Here is a 20,029-nt window from a genome sequence, read left to right on the forward strand (position 1 = left end):
TGAAATACGCAAGAAAACCAGCAAAAGAATTCTGATTTATCTGCTAAAATGCCATACATGTTGAAATAAAGCATAAAACATAAAATAAGAAGGAAGAACTACATAGTATCTATTTTTACCATATAAATAGACCCAGATATGGTATAATACAAATAATCTCTCTAGATAGCACATGTGCCACTTTTTTAATGTGCAGTGGAAATTCATACCCACTCTGAAGAATGACTTAAGTCATAGATTACCAATAATGTTTCCCCCATCTTCCTCTTGGCTAATTTTTTGGTTACTGATAGGCTTCTTTTCCTCAACCTAATTCTGCTGTCACTCAGGGCTGCCACCTAGGCCTTCTGCTTCTCTAGTGCCCCCCTCTTCCTGAGCATTCTCATCCTTTCCCAGGGCATCACTGACCGCCTGGAGGCTGATGCCTCCCAGTCCTTGTCTTCAGCTCTGCATTCACTTCTGAGAGTGACTGTTTATGATCTCTTCCTGCTTGGATTGTCAGTAAAGACCTCAAAGTAAGCATTTCCATAAGTGCTCGTATTATGGACCAGAAACTTGACATTATTTTTGACTCCCTTTTTCTTTGTCACGCCTGTCCCAAAGCCAGTCTCCAAGTCCTGTGCATTCTTTTCCTTAAACATCGCTCTAACTTGGTTCAAATGATCATTTTCCAGCACCCGAATTACTGCAGTATCTTCCTAAGTGAACTACTTATATGATTGGATGGTCTCCTCCAATCAATTCTCAACACGACTGTCAGGACAATCTATAAGAAGAATCTGATGGTTTCTTCTGACTTACAACATGTCAGTGGTTTCCCAACATGTTTAGAATGAAGTTCAAACTTCTTAATAAAGTCACAAAGCCCCAAATGAACCAGCTCCTTATTAAGTCTTTATCTTCTCTCTGATGTCACCTCTGGCTTATTATGGTCCAAATATTTAAATTATGCTTCAATTTCTAAAACAATTTCTTCTGATGAAAATCTCTTCAACTATCCTGTCCCAACAACTTCCCTTAGTCCACCTGCCTTTGTTGGCCATGCCAGCTTAGGTATCCTTCTCCCCAGGCTCCTTCTTGTCTGCCAAGGCTAAGCTAGATGCCTTTGAGATGTACTTCTACCTCGCTTTGTGCTTCCTCTGTTACAGACATGATTTATTACACTGCAGTGTGGAAGTTTCTTTAACTGGATGTCTCTTTCAAAGAGTTTAAGCTCCCTAGGAGAGTTGTTTCCAAGTTCCTAGCAGCATGCCCAGTACATATTATGCAATTGATATATTATTGTTATGATACTAGATGCATTTTAGTTCCATGGTGACAGCCTTATATACAAAAGACAGACAACCATAACTGCTTACTTATAAACTGCATTCAAATAGGTTTTTTATTCCATTTTCTTCTTGAAAAAAAAAGAAAATTTTGAAAAAATTTAAATTTTGAGCTTATATAAATATAGAGCTCTGTTTGCCCCCCTGACATATACACATGTATAATTTTTTTCTATTTTTCTATCAAATATATTATTGCTATACATACAGACTAATTTCTGATTACAGTACTTTGTCTTTTAATAGTTCTTCCACATAACTACTATAAATAATCACTGCCTGCAGAACACACTGTGCAACCCTCAAGTAAATTTCATTTGAGACAAGAAAATTGGGGAACTGCATGAAGGTTATGATTTCCAAGACAGAGAAAGTACCAAGAGATGGAAAGGGAACCTGATTCCACAGATATTTAATCCTTCATCTTTAAAAACAGAATGAATTAAGCATCATTTTTAAGAGAAGTTTTACTTAAAATGTGAAGTAAATACTTATAGATCATTTAATGACAAAAGCTAACATGTATTTTTTAAGCCTACAAAAAGTTATGTAGAGGATTTTAAAGATATAAAATTGACAGTGACTTATTAAATCTGCTTTGCAATTTGCATCAGTCAGAGAAAATGTAATAGTTTTTATTTCTAGAAAAGATATTGGAATATAAGGTAAACTTCTAAAATGTTTGCTTATTTACCATAAATTTAATTCTAATGATTGTTCAATTTCAAATTATGATTAGTACATTTCTTTCCTTTGCTAGTAGAAATATTCTTATTATTGATGGTGGGATACTTTCAGTTGATTAAATCATGAAAACTTTCCCATGTTGCTTATATATATTTAATATAACTTCCATCCGTAGCAGAAAGGGGAAGTTTGCCTCTTATTTTAGATTTTGGTAAAAGGAAATTGTTGCTTTACTTCATTTCATTTTATAATGGTTTACTAAGAATAGAGGTACTCAGATAAAATTATTTTGAAATTCATAACAGTATGTTTACATAGTCCAAGATTCGAAGGGATTTGCTATAAAAAATTATTTTCAATGGAGCATATCAAGAATTTGGTTAGGAGATAAGAATATGATTTAAACAAGTCATTCTTTAGTTTAATAGTTTGATCGAGTTAGAGACGCTCCAAAGTGATCAAATATTGATGTGTATTTGTCTTCGTAAGAATACACTGAAACCTAATTTTAACTTTATCTTTGCTTTCCAGTTTTTGTGAAAAGGTAGTCCCCCGATACTGACTATTAATTCAAATTAGGAATACATTCATTGATTGTAATTTCAAGTTGAACAATCATTACTAAGTAAATATATGATTTGTAAAGAAACATTTTTGAAGTTTACTTTAATATCACAATTTTTTTCTAGGAATGAAAAGTATTACACTTTCTCTGACTGTCTGGTGCAAATTATAAAGTAGACAAAATAAGACTGTCAATTTTAGCAGCCAGTGTGGAAAAAGAGAAAGCAGTCAATGGAGTGTGAACAATTCTAAATATTCCAAATATTGGTAGGCAGGTAATTCTAACCCCTGCGCCTCTAAGAACCACCTCTAAAGTAGGTGTTCTCAAAATTCCCTGGCATCGCCATTCAAATCATTAACCTCTGAGTGATTTTCTCATGTTAACCTCAATTATTTCCCTTACCCTGACTTATAAGGCAACTGGATATAGGATTTCATTTGGGGACTCGGCTAAGAATATAATTTTAATATCCAATGAAGTAGAATAGTGAAATGGTAGTGTTTTAAACTGGTTAAAAATGAAATTATTCGAATCCTGACTATTAAATGAGTTAACTACATTAGGTCAAAATGACATAGAATACATTGTTGGGAATGTAGTAAGTGCTCATTAAATAACTTCTTGATGGTTGTCCACATTGCCTGAAACATCAGTCATTACTTTAAATAAACCTATAAAGTTTATGTAAGAGGTATGCTTTGTAATCAGTTCTCTAGGTAAGTCTATGCAAAGGACATGGCATTTTAAAAATCAGAATTCCTGGAATAAGTGTGGCTGTTTACACTGATGCTATCCCAAAAGAAAACCCATGTTTTAAATGAATCAATATATTTTCTTGGAGGAAATGTGGGAAATTCAAACTCCAAATAGGCAGAAAAACTTCACTAATGGTTGAAAATTACACCTAATAAGATGATGCAATAGTTCTTTGACCCTCATAAAAATTGGTTCTGTGGTAGGATAAAATAGGTTTTATAAGAGAAGCTATGTTTATAAAATCCAAGAATACTGATGAAAAGCAGACTTCTGAGGTTTTTAAATAATCTGATTTTTCTGTCCTTTTATTGTGTTTGGAAGGGGCAGCAGAAATTATGAAATATAAGCATATTAGGATAGCTTGGAAGATACCTAATCCCTATCACAAGACAATTACTGGTTGAGAGTTCTTTCTTAACACACCAACACGATCCATCTTGTGCATTTCTTGTCATCTCCTTCACTATTTCCACACAGAACGCTCTGCACCTGGCTCGTATTCACTGCCACTAAAATCCATTTTCTAAGGGGCTCAGAGAGATCCGAATCTATTTGTCAATGGGGTTATGTCTTTCCTTTCCTCAATGAAAAGTGGAAAACTATAAATAATACGGTAAGAAAAATACAGCTGTGTGGGTATTGGCACAACAGGGTGAAACTATTCCTACCGTTTGTTTCTTTTCCCCGTGTCCCCTTTTCAGTGCGTATAAATTCATTGCTCTGGTGGTTTCAGTGTGGGCCCCAGTTATGACTAAATCTAAGAGCTCAAAGGAAAACACAGCTGAAACCACTGCCTGATGGCTTAACTCACGGCCCCAATTGACAGGCCTCCAACAAAGCCAAGCAGGCTTTCAGCAAAAAGGCTGATGACGAGACCTCATTTTAGAAAAGTGAGAGTCTGATAATAAGTTAGAAAGAGTGGTTTTAATCGTAGCTGTCTTAGGATATTCTGCATCGCCCTACTAAAAAGAAACATTTGAGTATGTGTAAGAAACACACGAGAGATTTTCCTACTATATGTAAGAAACACGTGATAGATTTCTCTGGCACTTGAAACTGACTGAGTCTCTGCTAGAGTGCTAAAAACCACAAGGCAATGAAAAACTTACATGCCAAATGAAGAGCTGAGCTGTGTAAAGCAATTTCCTTCACTTGTATTTGATTTATTCTCATTCACTTCTGAAAACTTGTGGGTCAGTGATTGTTCTTGAACTGTTAAACCCAAAGCTCATGGTTGTGATCCAAGGGTCTCTGGAAAGAAAGATGCTCTACCTTCGGATAGGTGAGGCACAAAAACAGAGGGTCAACTGAAATATGATCATGTAGATTTCCCTGCTGTTTTCAGAAATCTGATGGTAAATTCCTTCTGAGAATGCCATGGACAGTGCTAATGTTCTCGTGTTTACATCTCCAGAGCACTTCAAAAAGAGGACTATAAATTGCTTTCCTCTGTTACACTTCCTCTACAGAACAGAATTAATTTTTTTTCCTGCAAAGTAATGCTAGAAAAGATTAAAAAGAAGCTGAATGAAAATATATACTGACTTAGGAGAGTATATTTTCTGCCAATGTAGAAAATCCCACTTATTACACAGAGGAGTGGAACATAATAACTGAAAGATATGCTGAGCGTTTTTTAAAAATCCTTGTACGAGGATATTTTATTATTATTATTATTTAAGAGAGAGGAAGGGAGAGAGAAATATTTGATTGGTTGCCTCCTGTATGGGCCAACCAGGGATTGAACCTGTAGCTAGGCATGTGCCCTGACTGGAAATCAAACTGGCGACCTTTTGTTGTTTGGGACGATGCTCCAACCAACTGGACCCAGCCAGGGCACTATTTTGTGACTTTTAAAAAATGGATATGCTTTCTTCTTTATCTCTTCTTGGGTCCCAAATATACACTTAAAAAAAATCTTCACCCAAAGATATCTTTTCATTGCTTTTTAAATAGAGTGGAAGGGAGGAAGGAGGAAGGGGCGGGGGAGAGAGAGAGACATCAATGTGAAAAAGAGACTATCGATTGGTTGCCTCCCACACAAGAGCCCCTGACGGGGGTCAGGTAGATGTCCTTGACCAGAAATCAAACCCTTCGGCGCCAGGGCCTACACTCTAACACTGAGAATACCAACCACGACCCAAATCCACTCACTTAAAAAACATTTTTACATTGCTCTGAAGTTTTCGTTTCATCTGGAGGAAATTCATCTTCCAATTGCTTTTCTAGTAGTCATTCTTAAAGGTTCCTTTTCTTCTTATATTTTGATATTTTAATTTAAAAAATATATATTTTATTGATTTTTTGCAGAGAGCAAGAGAGAGGGATAGGGAGTTAGAAACATCGATGAGAGAGAAACATCGATCAGCTGCCTCCTGCACACCCCCCACTGAGGATGTGCCTGCAACCAAGGTATATGCCCTTGACCGGAATCGAACCTGGAACCCTTCAGTCTGCAGGCTGGCGCTCTATCCACTGAGCCAAACCGGTTTGGGCTGATAATTTAATTTTTAATCATCGTGAGTGAGAATCCCATCCCTCACCATCTGTGCTCACCTTTCCTTATTAATGTCCTTGATTCTTTCTCCATTCCAGCCCTTTAATCTAGAGTCAGATCTGAATTTGGATCTCAGGCCTCCTGCTCCATGGTGATTTTATAAATAGAGCAGATGTGGTCATGGAGCTCATGGTAGCTTGTTCCAAGTTGTCTGCTTTCTCCCGCCTTCCTGGATACAGAGACAGGGTCCTCTCTCAGCGTACACAACAGGGCCCTGCTTCTAGTTTCAGTCAGCCAGCCTGGCCTCTGTCCCTTCCTTCTCCTGCGGTAAATCCCTTTCCTCAGGAAAAGAACCAGCTGTCTCTACCTTCTTCTGGAGCCAAAGTTTTTCAGGCCTAAGATTTTTTTTACCTGCTTAGTGCATCTTGTCTTCTGTTTATGGTCCAGAGAAATATTAGACTAAACTTTGACTATGGTTGTATCACGTTAGTCATCTCTTTTTATGTTTAATCTGTCATTGTTATTGCTTTTGAGCAGAGGAATCTTCAAAGCATGGTCTTTTTATTGGAAGTACACCAATTTCCTCTAAACTGACATTACTCCTCACATTTCCAATATAACTGCCTAGAAAAAAGATTTAAGTGGCTAAATTCATCAAAAGTCTGTATCTTTTGGTGTATGCTAAGAAACTAGATCTCTCCTTATGAAAGCATTCCGTACATGGGTCAGGGGCTCTTGTGTAGCCAGTATTCTGAGTAAATACTGCATTTTCAATCTTTAGTTATTGTCTGAGGCTGATATTGATAAAATAGTATATTAAATTTGACTTTACCATTCATTTATTTGTTTTTAATTTCTCTTATGATATATGTTTCCTTGACCTAGATATCTTCCCAATCTCTAGAAAGCAATAAGACAAATGATATAGCCCAGTTTGGCTCAGTGGATAGGACATCGGCCTGTGGACTGAAGAGTCCCAGGTTCGATTCTGGTCAAGGGCATGTACCTTGGTTGTGGGCATAATCCCAGTAGCGGGGTGTTCAGGAGGCAGCTCATTGATATTTCTCTCTACTTGATGTTTCTAACTCTCTATCCCTCTTCCGTCCTCTCTGTAAAAAAATCAATAAAAATATTAAAAAACAACAAAAATAAACCCCCCCAAAAGATATATATCCTTGTTTTACCTCCTAGATTACCTTTCAAATTACTTGGAGTGCCTGTACCATTACCTTGAATCTGGTAAACTGATTTAAAGAAATGCAATTCATGGCATCTGTTTAACAAATTTGCAAATAAAATGCTTATTTGTTTTAATTAATTTATTTATATTTTATTCACTTAATGTTTACATTCAATATTATTTAGTATTAGTTTCAGGTGTATGCATAGAGGTTAGACATCAAATAATTATGTGTTAAAACTATTCATTTAGTATGACTAATTGCACTACTATTGTATTTTTGTAATATAGAGAAGCAGCAAACAGAAGATCTTGTTTTATAAAACATAAGCTTTGAAATATATTTATTTGATAGCCTGTTACTATGTGTCAGCTATGCTACCGTGCTAAGAGCTGTGGAAAAATAAAACATGGAAGCTAATCCTCATTTCTTCAGACATTATTTGAGGAGAAAACAATATTGACCTCAGTACAGCATTTATAGTGATGAATACTACATGATAGGCATAGAGAAAGTGCTGATGTTATTGGCTGGAAAAGATGACTTCTAATTGAGAAGAGGGAGACCTGAACTGGGTGAGAGTTTCCAGAGAAGATGGAACTTCGGGGAGCAGTAGTATTGAGGGAAGGAGCATTTGGGTATGAGGAACAAACACACAGAAGCAGCAAGCCAGGGGGAGGTATAATCAAACAGGTACGACTAGTATTTTCTTTTACACTTTGTTCCTTCTCTTTCAACATTTAATCAGTAAATAAATAAAAGTAAAGAGCTCCCATTATCACTGGACATATTTAGAAATCATTTCACTCCTCATTTTCCACTAACATAAACTTGCTTACATAACCTTTCAACAACTTTAATTGAACATCGAAAATTTCTCTTTATAACCTTTATCTTACCTTTTCATCTCATCTTTTTAATTAGTCCCATATAACATTTTTTAAAATTATGTATTTTTTTTCATTAACTTCCTTTCAGTTACATTTCTTACTTTCTAATAATGACTATGAGGTGTCATTCAAATCACATACAGAATCCCAACAGCAATAGCAAAGCATATTCATGGTGTGTTTTTTATTCATGCTTCCTGATTTTTCTTTATTTTATTTTATTTTATTTTATTTTATTTTATTTTATTTACTGATAGATGAAGATTTTTAGCTTTAGAGAAAAATTCCACAGGGGGCACACTGAATTTTCATTTACCTTCCTCATCACACAGTTTCCCCCATTATTAACATTTTGCTTTAGTCATTACAGTGTTATATTGTCATAATTAATCACCCAATATTGACGTATTAACTGAAATCCATAGTTTATTCAGATAGCCTTAGTTTTTACCCAAAGCTCTTTTTCAGGATAACCAATTACATTTAGTTGTCATGCCTCTTTAGACTCTTTTAGGCTATGACACTTTCTCATGCTTTCCTCGTTTTTGATGATTATATTAGTTAGGGTTCTCCAGAGAAACAGAACTAATAGGATATAAATAGATAAATGGAAAGAGATTTATTATGAGGGGTAGGCTCACATTATGATAGAGACCACGATGTCCCACGATCTGTTCTCTGCCAGTGGTATAGCTCCAGTCCAAATCTGAAGGCCTGAGAACTAGTTGGCGGTGGCAATCATAGGAATTCTGGTGTAAGCCTGAATGCTCAAGGGACTTGGACCAGGACTTAAACTATCAATCTCCCTGGTTCTCAGGCCTTCAGATTTGCATTTAGTTTGTTCTTTTTTTCCTACTTCCTTAAATTGTAAAGTTAAGTTGCTGATTTTAGTTGTTTTTTTTTTTTTTTTTTTTTTTTTAATATGGGAAGTGATAGCTATAAATTTTCCTCTTAACACTACCTTTGCTGTATATCTTGAGCTCTGACTGGCCTTTTATGTTTATCATTTTTTCTTTGGCCCATTAGTTGTTTAAGAGTGTGTTTTTAATTTCTACACATTTCTACATTTTCTAGTTTTACTACTGTTATTGATTTTTAACTTAATCTTATTGTGGTTGGAGAAGATGTTTTTATAATATATATGTTTTTACATCTATTGAGATTTAATTTGTGGACTATTCTGGAAAATATCCCAAGGTACATTTGAGAAGAATTATGTATGTTATCATAGAGTAAATGTTCTTACTGTCTATTTTGCCAATTTCATTAATTATGTCATTCAAAACCTCTATTTTCTTACTTGTCTTCTTTCTGGTTGTTCGACTCATTATTGAGAATGAGGTATCAAAATCTCCAACTATTATTGTAGAACTATTCTTTTAATTCTGTCAGTTTTTGCTTCATATATTTTGATGGTCTATTATTAGGGGTTTATAATATTTATATCTTCTTTCTGTATGTGCACCCCATACTTAAGGAGTGGGGAGTTAGGCTCCAATTTTTTTCATATTTTTTATTCCTAAAACCAAGCTTAGGATGAAATGAGGAAGACAGAGAATTATTATGCTTTCCCAAAACCATTTCACAGATAGGAAAAACCCCAAAGCTCATGAAATTAAGAGACCTGCTTATGGTCAAGACAGAAAAATAGAAGAATCATATTAGGAATTATGTGTGCTCTATTGTGCTTTCATCAAGAAACAAATTTCTCAGCCAACTGCAACCAAGATTCTCTAGTCTTTCCTTGGTTCTCTATCTCTATATTTTGCCCACATCTTAGTTTTTGTAGTTCTCACTCTATTGCTGATCAGAAACTTTTTCTTATTCTTTGATCATGGTCTTCATTATTTCCTTCTCTTTTGGACTTAATTTTTATAAGCACTTTTTATTACAACCAGTCTTCTCAGAATCAGAGCAGGCAGACAGCTCTGATGGAGGTGGAAGGGTGTTTTGTGTGTGTGTGTGTGTGGGGGGGGGGGGTGTTAGGTATGGTGGAGGGATTTAAAAAAAAAAAGAAAACAGAAAAGCGAGAGAATTCATGGACATGGACAACAGTGTGGCAGGAGAGTGGAAGAAGGCATAAAAGGGATAAATGGTGATGGAAAAATTGAATTAAATTAAAAAGAGATAATTGTGTTTGCAGTTTATGTGCATATATACATAACCTCCCCAATTTAATAATAACCTATTTAGGAAAATAGAAACATGCTTACTTCACTGGATCTCAAAAAAATTCATGATCTATTCTTGGTTTGCTTTGTACTTTCGTCTGAGTTGCTTTGACTTGAGTATGTCCTATTCCTTCCATGACTTAAATGTCTCAAGAGTATTCTAACTAATCAATACTCAAACCTTCTAGGCTATTTTTATCCCCACCTCCATCTTCAATGAAAGCAATATTCTTTGAAACATTATGCTTAGATGACTTATATAATTGTCTCTCAAAGCAAGGAATTTCTTCTTTCAGACCAAATGGCCCTTAAAAAAGGGGAAAATATAGTTAAAAAAGCTAAAATAGGTACAATAGCCTATTTCAGAATATTTGTAGTTTTAGATTATAGACCATCATTTAAAAAAATCTTTCACATATTATTGATTGTGTCCCACCCTACTCAATATAGTATTTATTTTTATTTAATGAGAAAGCTAAACAGTATTTAAAGACAGAAATTTATCTTTATATTTTATTAATGACTTGGCTTTCTAAACATTTCTGGTATTGGCTAGGGAATCACAAGTTGAGACCCTGAAGAGAACATGGAGATATTATAAACTCTATTTAATGTTTTTGTACAGAATAAAGAGCTGGAGAAGTGTGTATATATATATATATATTCTTCGGATCTCCCCCTTCAGTTACAACCTCTTTGGTACGAATTAGAAAGAACAGTATGTTTGTGTCTGTATGTTGTGTCTATGTTTAAGGCACACAACAACTATATATATCCATATACATTCAGATACATATTTACTATAAAAAGAAATGCAAACAATATAGATAAAATAAGACAAAATGTGTTATTCAAATACCCAGAGATAACTACATTTAACATATCGGTATGTATCCTTTCCATATATATGCATTTCTCTATCATCTCTATATTGATATTTTATCTATCATTCATAAATTTAAATGCCACAATATAGTTTCCAAGTCCTTTTTATTTATATAGCACATGTTTTTATGTCCATAAACACAGATTTATATCATGAAGCAGACATTCTTTGATGAACTCCTCATTCAGTTTTGGATCAGTCTCTCAGCTTCAGGACTAACCTCAGAGTCAGGAAAGGGTAACCCTATCAAGAAGCCTAGAGGCAGAATCCACGCAAAGTAGGTGAGGAGACAGGAAAGAGGCTCAGCCTGGAATGTCCTCCCTTTGTGAAAGGAGTAGTGAGGACCTCTTTCTCCTCTCTTCCCTCCTCACCACTTGCTTACACAGACTGTGTAGAAGCTGCCTGAGCACTGTCATAAGAAATATTTCTGACAAAGGAACTGATTCTTTCCGGTGGCATATAGAAAAGAGGGTGCCGGCTCTCTTAGAGCCAGTGTAATTGGGCGAATGGAAAGGGAGGTTTGTTCTGCTTCATGGCAGACTTGAGGAAATTTGACAGAGGCGACAGCCCATAGACAGCAGCAACAAAACCCATGAGAAGAGGAGGTCTTATGTGTTAGCACTCTGAGGCTGCTGACACCAATAGTTGTCTAAGAGTCATTTCCTTGGACCCTTTCTGGACGGCTGGTAGGTGGAAATTTGGAATTTCAGGAGGGATTTTTTTAATTGCATTTAAAAAAAACTTTGGGAAAAAGTTATCTTAGAAGGAAACAATTAATTTCTGTTTCCCTTTCCTGTAGACTAAGCCACAGGTGTTATATAAGCACGAGGGGCCCAGAGTACGAATTCATGCACCTTGAAAGGAACTGTGGGTCACGAGGTTGTGGTGGGCACAGGGGCAGGTCTCGGCCCCTCCCCTGCCTGCCCTGCTCCTATCACCACCGCTCCCATGCACTGATGGTGCTGGCATCACTTGTACCTGCTGATGGAATAGAGCGATTGGGGCTGGCACCAGCAGTGGTGCAAGCAGGGCCAATGCCGTCAGGAGCACCAGGAGGTGGAGAAGCCCTTAGGAGCAATGAGGGCTGGCAGCCGCTGCTTGCACCCGCTGATGGTACTGGCAGATGAGAACAGCATCTCTGGCACCAGCAGCAGGTGCAAGTGCCAGGCGGGATCTCAGTGTGCAGGAGCAAAGAATTTTCAGTAACCATCAGAGGCTCACCCTGATGACAGCGACTGGCACTCCACCTTGGTCTGGCGCCCCCACTCACCTGCTCCACCATCCCACCATGGCCGATGCCTGCCATGTTCCACGCACATGCCCTGGCGGTCAGCGCACATCATAGCAACCAGTTGTTCAGTTGTTTAGTTGTTCAGTTTTTCTGCCATCAGTCTATTTGCATATTAGGGTTTATATATATATATTTATATATACAATTATTAAATCATTTTGATCTGAGTTACTGAAAATATTAATGATATTATAAGAAAGAATATCACCTTTCTAATAAATTACACCTACTTCTCTTGCAGAAATAGATGACAAGAGGGTGACCAACACGCAAGCAGAAGTAAGTTTTCTTATAATTTGTGATATAAAATATGGTATCAATATAATTGTGATGAACATATAGTAAAATGTGCCATTAAGTCTCTGCCTGTAGATTACCTTAATTCTATATCTATGAAATACATTGAAAAAAGTTCTCAAATAAACTACTGCTTTTAGTGGTAAGATATGGTATAGATAATTTCAATTTAGTGACTGATGGCATAGGACCATCACAGGCTGAGGACAGTCCATGTTAGAATTCTGGAGCAAAGAGAAGGGGACAGGCATCTCTTAAAGCATCTGATGTGTGCAGGCAAGAGCAGCTCACAGGCCAAAGTCTCCAGGACACACCTAGGAGTTCAAATAGAGAATAGGAGCCAAGAGAGGCCAGGGAAGCTGGTGATGTAGAATATAAAGAATGCAAGGAAGTGAGTAAACTTGCACCCAGAAATGAACCAAATGTTTAATAGGTTGTATGCAGATTTAGAAGCCAATTTCCCGAAGGCTGCATAAGTAGGCATATAGTATAATACATGATTAAAAAAATGTAGAAAGAACAAAATATCAAAATACTAAAAATGTAATGAAATTATGTATGTGAAAATGTTTTGGAGACTGAACTCTCACATAAATATAGTTTTTATTGCTTAAGTTTTACTACTGTTACAAAATACACTTTTCTAAAGAGTTAATTTTCTACTTGATCTTTGAATACATGTGTGAAAAAGAAACATATAAGAAATCCTGGAATAGGATGGAACTGAATACAGTAGAGGTATACCAGAAATGTCCATCATTCACATGTTTACACTCATGTCAGTCATCCACATGTTTACAGTCTGTTTTGCAGAGTTCCCCTGCCTGCACCTTTGTGTACTGGAATGTTACTAAACATTCCATTCTGGATAAATTTGCTTATACCATTTGTTTGGTTGATATGGATTTGGCAATTATTTGTTTTATTTTTATCTTTTACTTTTAAAAAATAATACTAGTGTTTATTTAAGATCCACTTAATTTGCTAAATTAGCTATTATGTTAAAACATTTTTCAATCTTTTTTTATTTTCAATAAATTTTACTTGTCAATATATTTCTGTGTTCTATATTTCTACACAAATAGATCTTACAGTGACAACATATAATTTTAAAATTAAAATTTTAAATGTAATTAATTCAATAAATTAAATTAATTCATTAAATTACATTTTGATACCTATATAATTTTGTTAACCAATAATTTTTTTTGCTTTTTGATACTTATATAATTTTGTTAACCAATAATTTTTCCCTTCCTTTTAGAAATAAAATAATGTTATTAGATGAAAAAATAAAAAGCAATTTTAAGACTGCAGTGGATGAAGAGTTTTATGTTAAAATATACCCTATAGCCTGTTATGTTTTTTAAGATTGTAATATCATTGAACATGTCTATAATTTCTCATTGATTAGAGCTCTCTTTCCCAAGGGGAGAAATCAGAAAGCTCTTTGAAATGCAGCACAGCGTTTACTTCCCTCACAGGGCCGATGGCATTGTCTTATTATCTAAATATAACACTTTTACATTTTCTTTTTGTCCACAGTCACAGAATGCATCTCCGAAGCAGAGGAAGCAGAGTGTGTACACAGCACCCACCATGAAAGGTACTGTGCAGGTACTGTTTCGGGTTGTGCGAGTGTTGAGGTCCTAGCTCGCAGGCTGTCTGCTCTCAAGGACCATATACCTAGATCTCATCTCAGCTCCACAACTCAGTAATGTGATATTTTATCTACTTAAAACTTGGTTTCATCAAAATAAATAGGAGGCTGAAGAAGGGATAACTAGAGATGTCTTAGAATCTCCTTGGAAATTCAGATTTTCCAAAATAATGACAAAGGTCTTTCTTTAACCCTTCCTCTCCTATTTTTCTTGAAGGAATTTTCCCAGAATTCCTAATTACTCTTGCCAGTATTGGCAGATGAGTGTCATTTTCTTTTTCTTGGCTTAAACAAAGTAGAATTTTGGTCAGATTTAATATAGAGTGCTGCTTCATTGCCTTGTGTCGGGAGCGGTGCTAAGAAACCCAATCGGACAGCTATCCGCTGAACATATAACAGCTGTTGGAATGACAACTAAGAATGCTAACTCAGATTCTGGCATTTCCCCAGAGTTTCTCCCTAAAATTGGAACTGCTAGAAGAACATCTAAGTGTATCAGAATGTTGACCAACATCAGTTCCAGGAAGGCTTCTTTTATTTCTCACACCAAAATGTTCCTGACATCAGGCAGACTGTGTCCAGTCCAGTAGCTCATGTTCCAGTCTGGCCTGGAGCCGTTGGCCCAGGGGGTCGTCATGTCATCTCCAGCTCGGTGTCAGCCGCAGCAGAAGCCAGCGAGCATCTTCCCCGGGAGCTGGAGAGATGTCTAAATTGAGGGTGAAATTTTCCACTCTGCATTCTCTGTAGATTTGAGGCCTTTTCAGGGATGTGGGATATAAATGGACACATTTAAGAGCTACTTTTCAGTAAACTTCCTTCCTGTGCTGCTATAAAACACCGGGTTTGCTTGTTCGCGAGACTGCTGTACATAACACAACCATCAGCATTGTAGTTTATGCCAGAGTAATTATTGAGATTATCAGGCATTCCTCTATAATGATAAATGTATCATTTTTGAGATATTTTCTCCAATGTAAGTCAATGTAAGTCATCTTGTACTTTTAAGACCTATCAGTTTTGGCATGAATGGGCCGCACTGGAAGATATATGTTTACCCATTTAATGATTTCCTCTATTCTATTTTTGGTTAGCTTAACTAAATAAAGTAATACTGTTCTCAAGTCCTCAGATAATAATAGCATTATTTTTAAAGAGAAATCTTAAAACCAAGGCCCCAAGGGCTTGTGGTTTGCACTATATTTAGTTCTCAAATACCGTAAGAATGTGGGATCCAAACATTTAGGGAATTTAGTTATATTGCACATTTTTACATATAATTTTACTACTATCAAGCACTCCAGGATGGTCATTCAATATTAGTCATTTTTGCTCACGAGTTAAAGGCTTGAGAAAGCAAAGTAATTCTTTTAAGAGACTATGAAGGTGTTATTACAAGCCAATTAGATAGATCCTCACTTATAACCAGTAAATGCCTAAGTCTTCTGCTCCTGATAAAAGAGAAAGCTAAATCCCCATGTTTTGTTTAGTCTACCTTTCCCTAAGAACTAGAAGTAAATATTCCAAGACGAAATTTAGCAATAAGAAGCTTTTATAGTAAGAAAGATGAATTAGCAAAGGAAATGCTATTGAGATGCTAAATACAATAGTACAATTGCTCTGAAGTGTATAATTCTTCAAAGTGCATTGGAACATGCAATTATTGAGGGTAAAAGCATTTTCTGGGAGAGCAGAGCAACAACAGATATGATTAAGAGTTCTGAAAAAGAATCACTCTGACAAAAAGGACAATTAGGGCTTCATGAAGGACTCAGTGAATAAGCTGCTTAGTAAGACAAAACAAAAACAAACGGCAAGACTCCTTTATTCTCCTCTCTTATTAGGTTATGAAGAGTTACTGGGGCCCTGGCTGCTTTGCTCAGTGGATAGAGCATCGACCTGTGGACTGAGGGGTCCCAGGTTTGATTCCACCAGTCAAGGGCACATGATTGGGTTGCAGGCTCAATCCCCAGTGGGGTGTGTGCCAGAGGCAGCCGATCAACCATTCTCTCTCATCATTAATATTCCTACCTCTCTCTCCCTCTTCCTTCTTCTCTGAAATCAATAATAATAATAAAAAAAAGTTACTAGATACAGATGCCAAAGTGACAAGAGGCATCTCACCTATGCACAATTTCAAGTAATGCATTCACAAGCTAGTCTTTAGCTCTTGCATTCATTTATCTTTAGTTGCTATATTACTTATAGTTCCACTAGGTGTCAGGAAACAGATATGGCCAGACCACCTCCTATAATTAGAGTTTTATATGCAGGTACAGCAGCGGGGAGGAGGGAAATAGAGCAGAGGAAACCATTTTAACAGGCACACTCTCAGGACTGATATGCTGATGAAACCTGACATATTTCCTGAACTTCAGACCCCCATTTCCAACTAGCTACCAAATTTCTCCACTTGAATGTTATTAAGTTTCTCAATTTAATATGTCCAAAACCAAAGTCATTGGCTCTTTTTGTTTGTTTTTCCTCTTCTCAATAAATTGTATTCAGCTGTTGAGAATCAAAACCTTTGTGTAATCCTTAACTCCATTCCCTTATCCAACCCGTTGTCTACACTTGTTAGCTCTAATTTCAGAATGCATGCCTTACCTGACTGCTTTCTATATTTTCTACTGTTTCTACTTTGTAGAAACAGTAGAAAATATAGAAAGGCACCATTGCCTGGGTTTCTGGAGTAGCCTTCTTACTGGTCTCCTGATTTCTCTCTTGTTCCTCAGCAGTCTCCAAATAGAAGCGTGACTAATTCCTCTAACTCACAAATGTGATCATGCCATCCCCTTGATCAAAATCCTCAATGGCTTCCTTGACAACATTCAGAATAAAGTTAAGGCTTCAACCATGGCTTATAAGTCCCTGAATGAGTTGCATTAGCCTCCCTCTTTGACCTCATCTTCTTTCCCACTATCCTTTGTTTGTCAGTGTCCAACATTATGAACTATTTTGCTGTTAAACATTTCAACAGACTTCTATTTAAAAGCATTTGTACTTCTCATGTTTTCTTCCTGGAATGCTCTTTATCTATTGTGGCTCAGCTAATGTTACCTTCTCAGAGAGGCCTTCCTTTTCTGGAAATTGCCCCTTCTACCATCCCCTATCTATGTCCTTACATACTGCCTAATTTCCCCCCCATAGCACTCAATTTGATGTACTTAGAACGAGATGTCAACAACAATAGTTTTGTTCATTTGAATATGCCTAGTACCTAAAACAGTGCCAGGCACATAGTAGGTACTCGATAAATACTTGTTGAATAAATAAACTGTAATGAACTGGGGAATCTGGCCACATTGTCATCTGGTCAGAAGCAGGTATCTCTTGAGCTTTGTCCTAATAACTGTCACACCTGTGACTCTGCTTCTGTTTCTCCTTGCTTCTCTCTATGCCTGATACTCCCTTAACTTTTGTATTTCTACTTATCCATATTCTTTTGTTTTTTTCTGGTATATGTTTTCCCACTCCCCTTTCCTCTGGTCAGGATAAAATCAGATTTGGTAAATTAGTTACCATCCACATCCAAAATGATGCAACATTGGGCTGGATTCTTAAGAAAGATCATCTTACAGACCACTGGAACAATCACATGGTTGCCTTTGGCTAGTAGGACCTGGTTAATGACCATCATCAATTAGTTAATGACCAAGGGGGCAGCATCATATGATACAAACATGGAAATGTAAATAGAAGGATCAAGATACAGCTTTCCTTTTCCAGGGTGCTTCACGGTGTGTGTAGCACATTCACTCCTAGAAAGTAATAACAGATTTAATATTCAGTCTGGCCATATTTCCAGTTATACATTTGCTGGCACTCAAAGTTGTCAGGAAGCTTAAAGTTTAACTAGTGCAACTATTTAGTGATAACTGAATATTTTCACCGCTTTTAACCTTGGGGTATTATAATGGCTATTTCTCTTGAAGATTCTAATATATTAGTCCTGGGGTGGAGTCAGATCATCAAATGTTTAAAGTGATCCTGCAGTAACAAATCTAAAGATCAATGGAACTCATATATCCAATCACCTACTTAACATGTCTTTCTTAGAGATCAAAGAAATCATAAGATCAAAATTAACATGTTCAAAACTGACCTTTTGATCTTCTCCAAGACGAATTGTTTTGTCTTCCACTGTTGGCCTTCTCAGGAAGTGGAATTTTCATCTTCCTAGGTATATTCCTGGGTTCAGGAAGTTTCCAAAGACTATATCTAAGGTCTTGTGGATTGCACTCCATTAGTATCTCTTCATCTTTCCTCTTTTTTTATCCTCAGGGCAACCAACGTATTTCAAGTCACAATCATCTCTTTGCCAGGATGTAATTGGTTACTCTCCATTTGTCTTTCTTTTTTTGCCTCTCATTCATTATCTATACTGCAGCCAACGTAAACTTTAAAAAAAATCCTAACCAAAGAACATTTTACTTGTGTGTGTGTGTGTGTGTGTGTGTGTGTGTGTGTGAGAGAGAGAGAGAGAGAGAGACATCAATATCAATATGGGAGAGAAATATCAATTGGTTACCGCCTGGACATGCCCAGACTAGTGATCAAATCCCCAAACTAGGTATGTACCCTGATCAGAATCAAACACATAACGTTTTGGTTCATGGGATGATGCTCCAACCCACTGAACCACCAGGCCAGGGCCAAAATGAGCTTTTAACACACAAAAGTGCTTATGCTACTTTCCAGTTAAAACTCTTCAATAGCTCCCCATTGTCATTAGATAAAATCCCTGTTCCAGAGCAAAGTTTTCAAAGGTTAATGCCCCCCCACCGCGTGTGTTCGCGTGCACGCGCACGCGTGTGCTCCCACACACACACACACACACACACACACACACACTAGATCATAGTTACTACTGTAGTATATGGGCATTTTGCAAGCTGCTGAATGCACCAGCTCTTTGCTGATTCAGGAAAGAGTTGCACATTCTCCCTTCTTTTTTTTTTTTCTTTTTTTTAATATATTTTATTGATTTTTTTACAGAGAGGAAGGGAGAGAGATAGAGAGCTAGAAACATTGATGAGAGAGAGACATCAACCAGCTGCCTCCTGCACATCCCCCACCAGGGATGTGCCTGCAACCAATGTACATGCCCTTGACCGGAATCAAACCCGGGACCCTTCAGTCCGCAGGCTGATGCTCTATCCACTGAGCCAAACCAGTTTTGGCACATTCTCCCTTCTTAACAGTGTTTCCCAAAGTGTGGTATGCATACCCCCAGGGGTACGGGAAGAGTGTGGTGGGGGGTACACGTTGCACTGGAGTTTGGTGGGGATATGCACTGCACCATGCTTAGCTGCGCCTAATTCTATGTTCTCATGAGTAAGAGGGGTACTCACCGTTATGAAAATTATAGAAGGGGTACACATATGTCAAAAGTTTGGAAAACGCTGAATATTCACCCTTATCTACTCCTTGTCGTCATCCCTCAGTTGGCTAACTCTTACTCATTATTCAAGCCCTGTCCTTAAAGGTCTGTTCCCAAAAGGAGCTTTCCTTAAACCTCCATTCTGAAGTCTCTGTAACTATGCCTCTCTATCAGTAGACAATTCTCTTGAGTTCTTTTATTGCAAGTAATCACAGTGCAATTTTTTTTAGTGTCTGTCTCCCCAGCTAGACCAGAAGTGACCTATGTGGGTGATCTATGTGGCAACAGTGGCCGTGTCTATTTTGTCCTCTATCATATCTGCAGAGATTACATATGCTTGAGACATAGCCATGTTTACAAATATACTTTTAGATGAGTTTTTAAAAATATACTCAACATTAGTGTTGGCAAATGAATCATTTTCTTAGGAAAAGCACCTT

At 36.9% G+C, this 20,029-nt stretch overlaps 1 protein-coding gene across 2 annotated transcripts in view; it reads left to right on the forward strand.

Annotated features, from left to right (window-relative positions):
• PPP1R1C (protein phosphatase 1 regulatory inhibitor subunit 1C) overlaps window positions 1-20,029 on the forward strand; it is a gene marked incomplete at both ends in the record, with an annotated part of 95,502 nt that overhangs the window by 37,637 nt on the left and 37,836 nt on the right. For both annotated transcript variants that reach the window (XM_084892629.1, XM_084892630.1), the window contains 2 exons: window positions 12,494-12,531; window positions 14,095-14,155. In XM_084892629.1, coding sequence (XP_084748755.1) covers window positions 12,494-12,531; window positions 14,095-14,155 — 99 coding nt within the window. The remainder of the gene's footprint in view (window positions 1-12,493; window positions 12,532-14,094; window positions 14,156-20,029) is intronic.

This window comes from Pipistrellus hanaki (genome assembly GCF_964339955.1).
Source record: "Pipistrellus hanaki genome assembly, chromosome: 8".
Taxonomy (NCBI): Eukaryota; Metazoa; Chordata; class Mammalia; order Chiroptera; family Vespertilionidae; genus Pipistrellus; species Pipistrellus hanaki.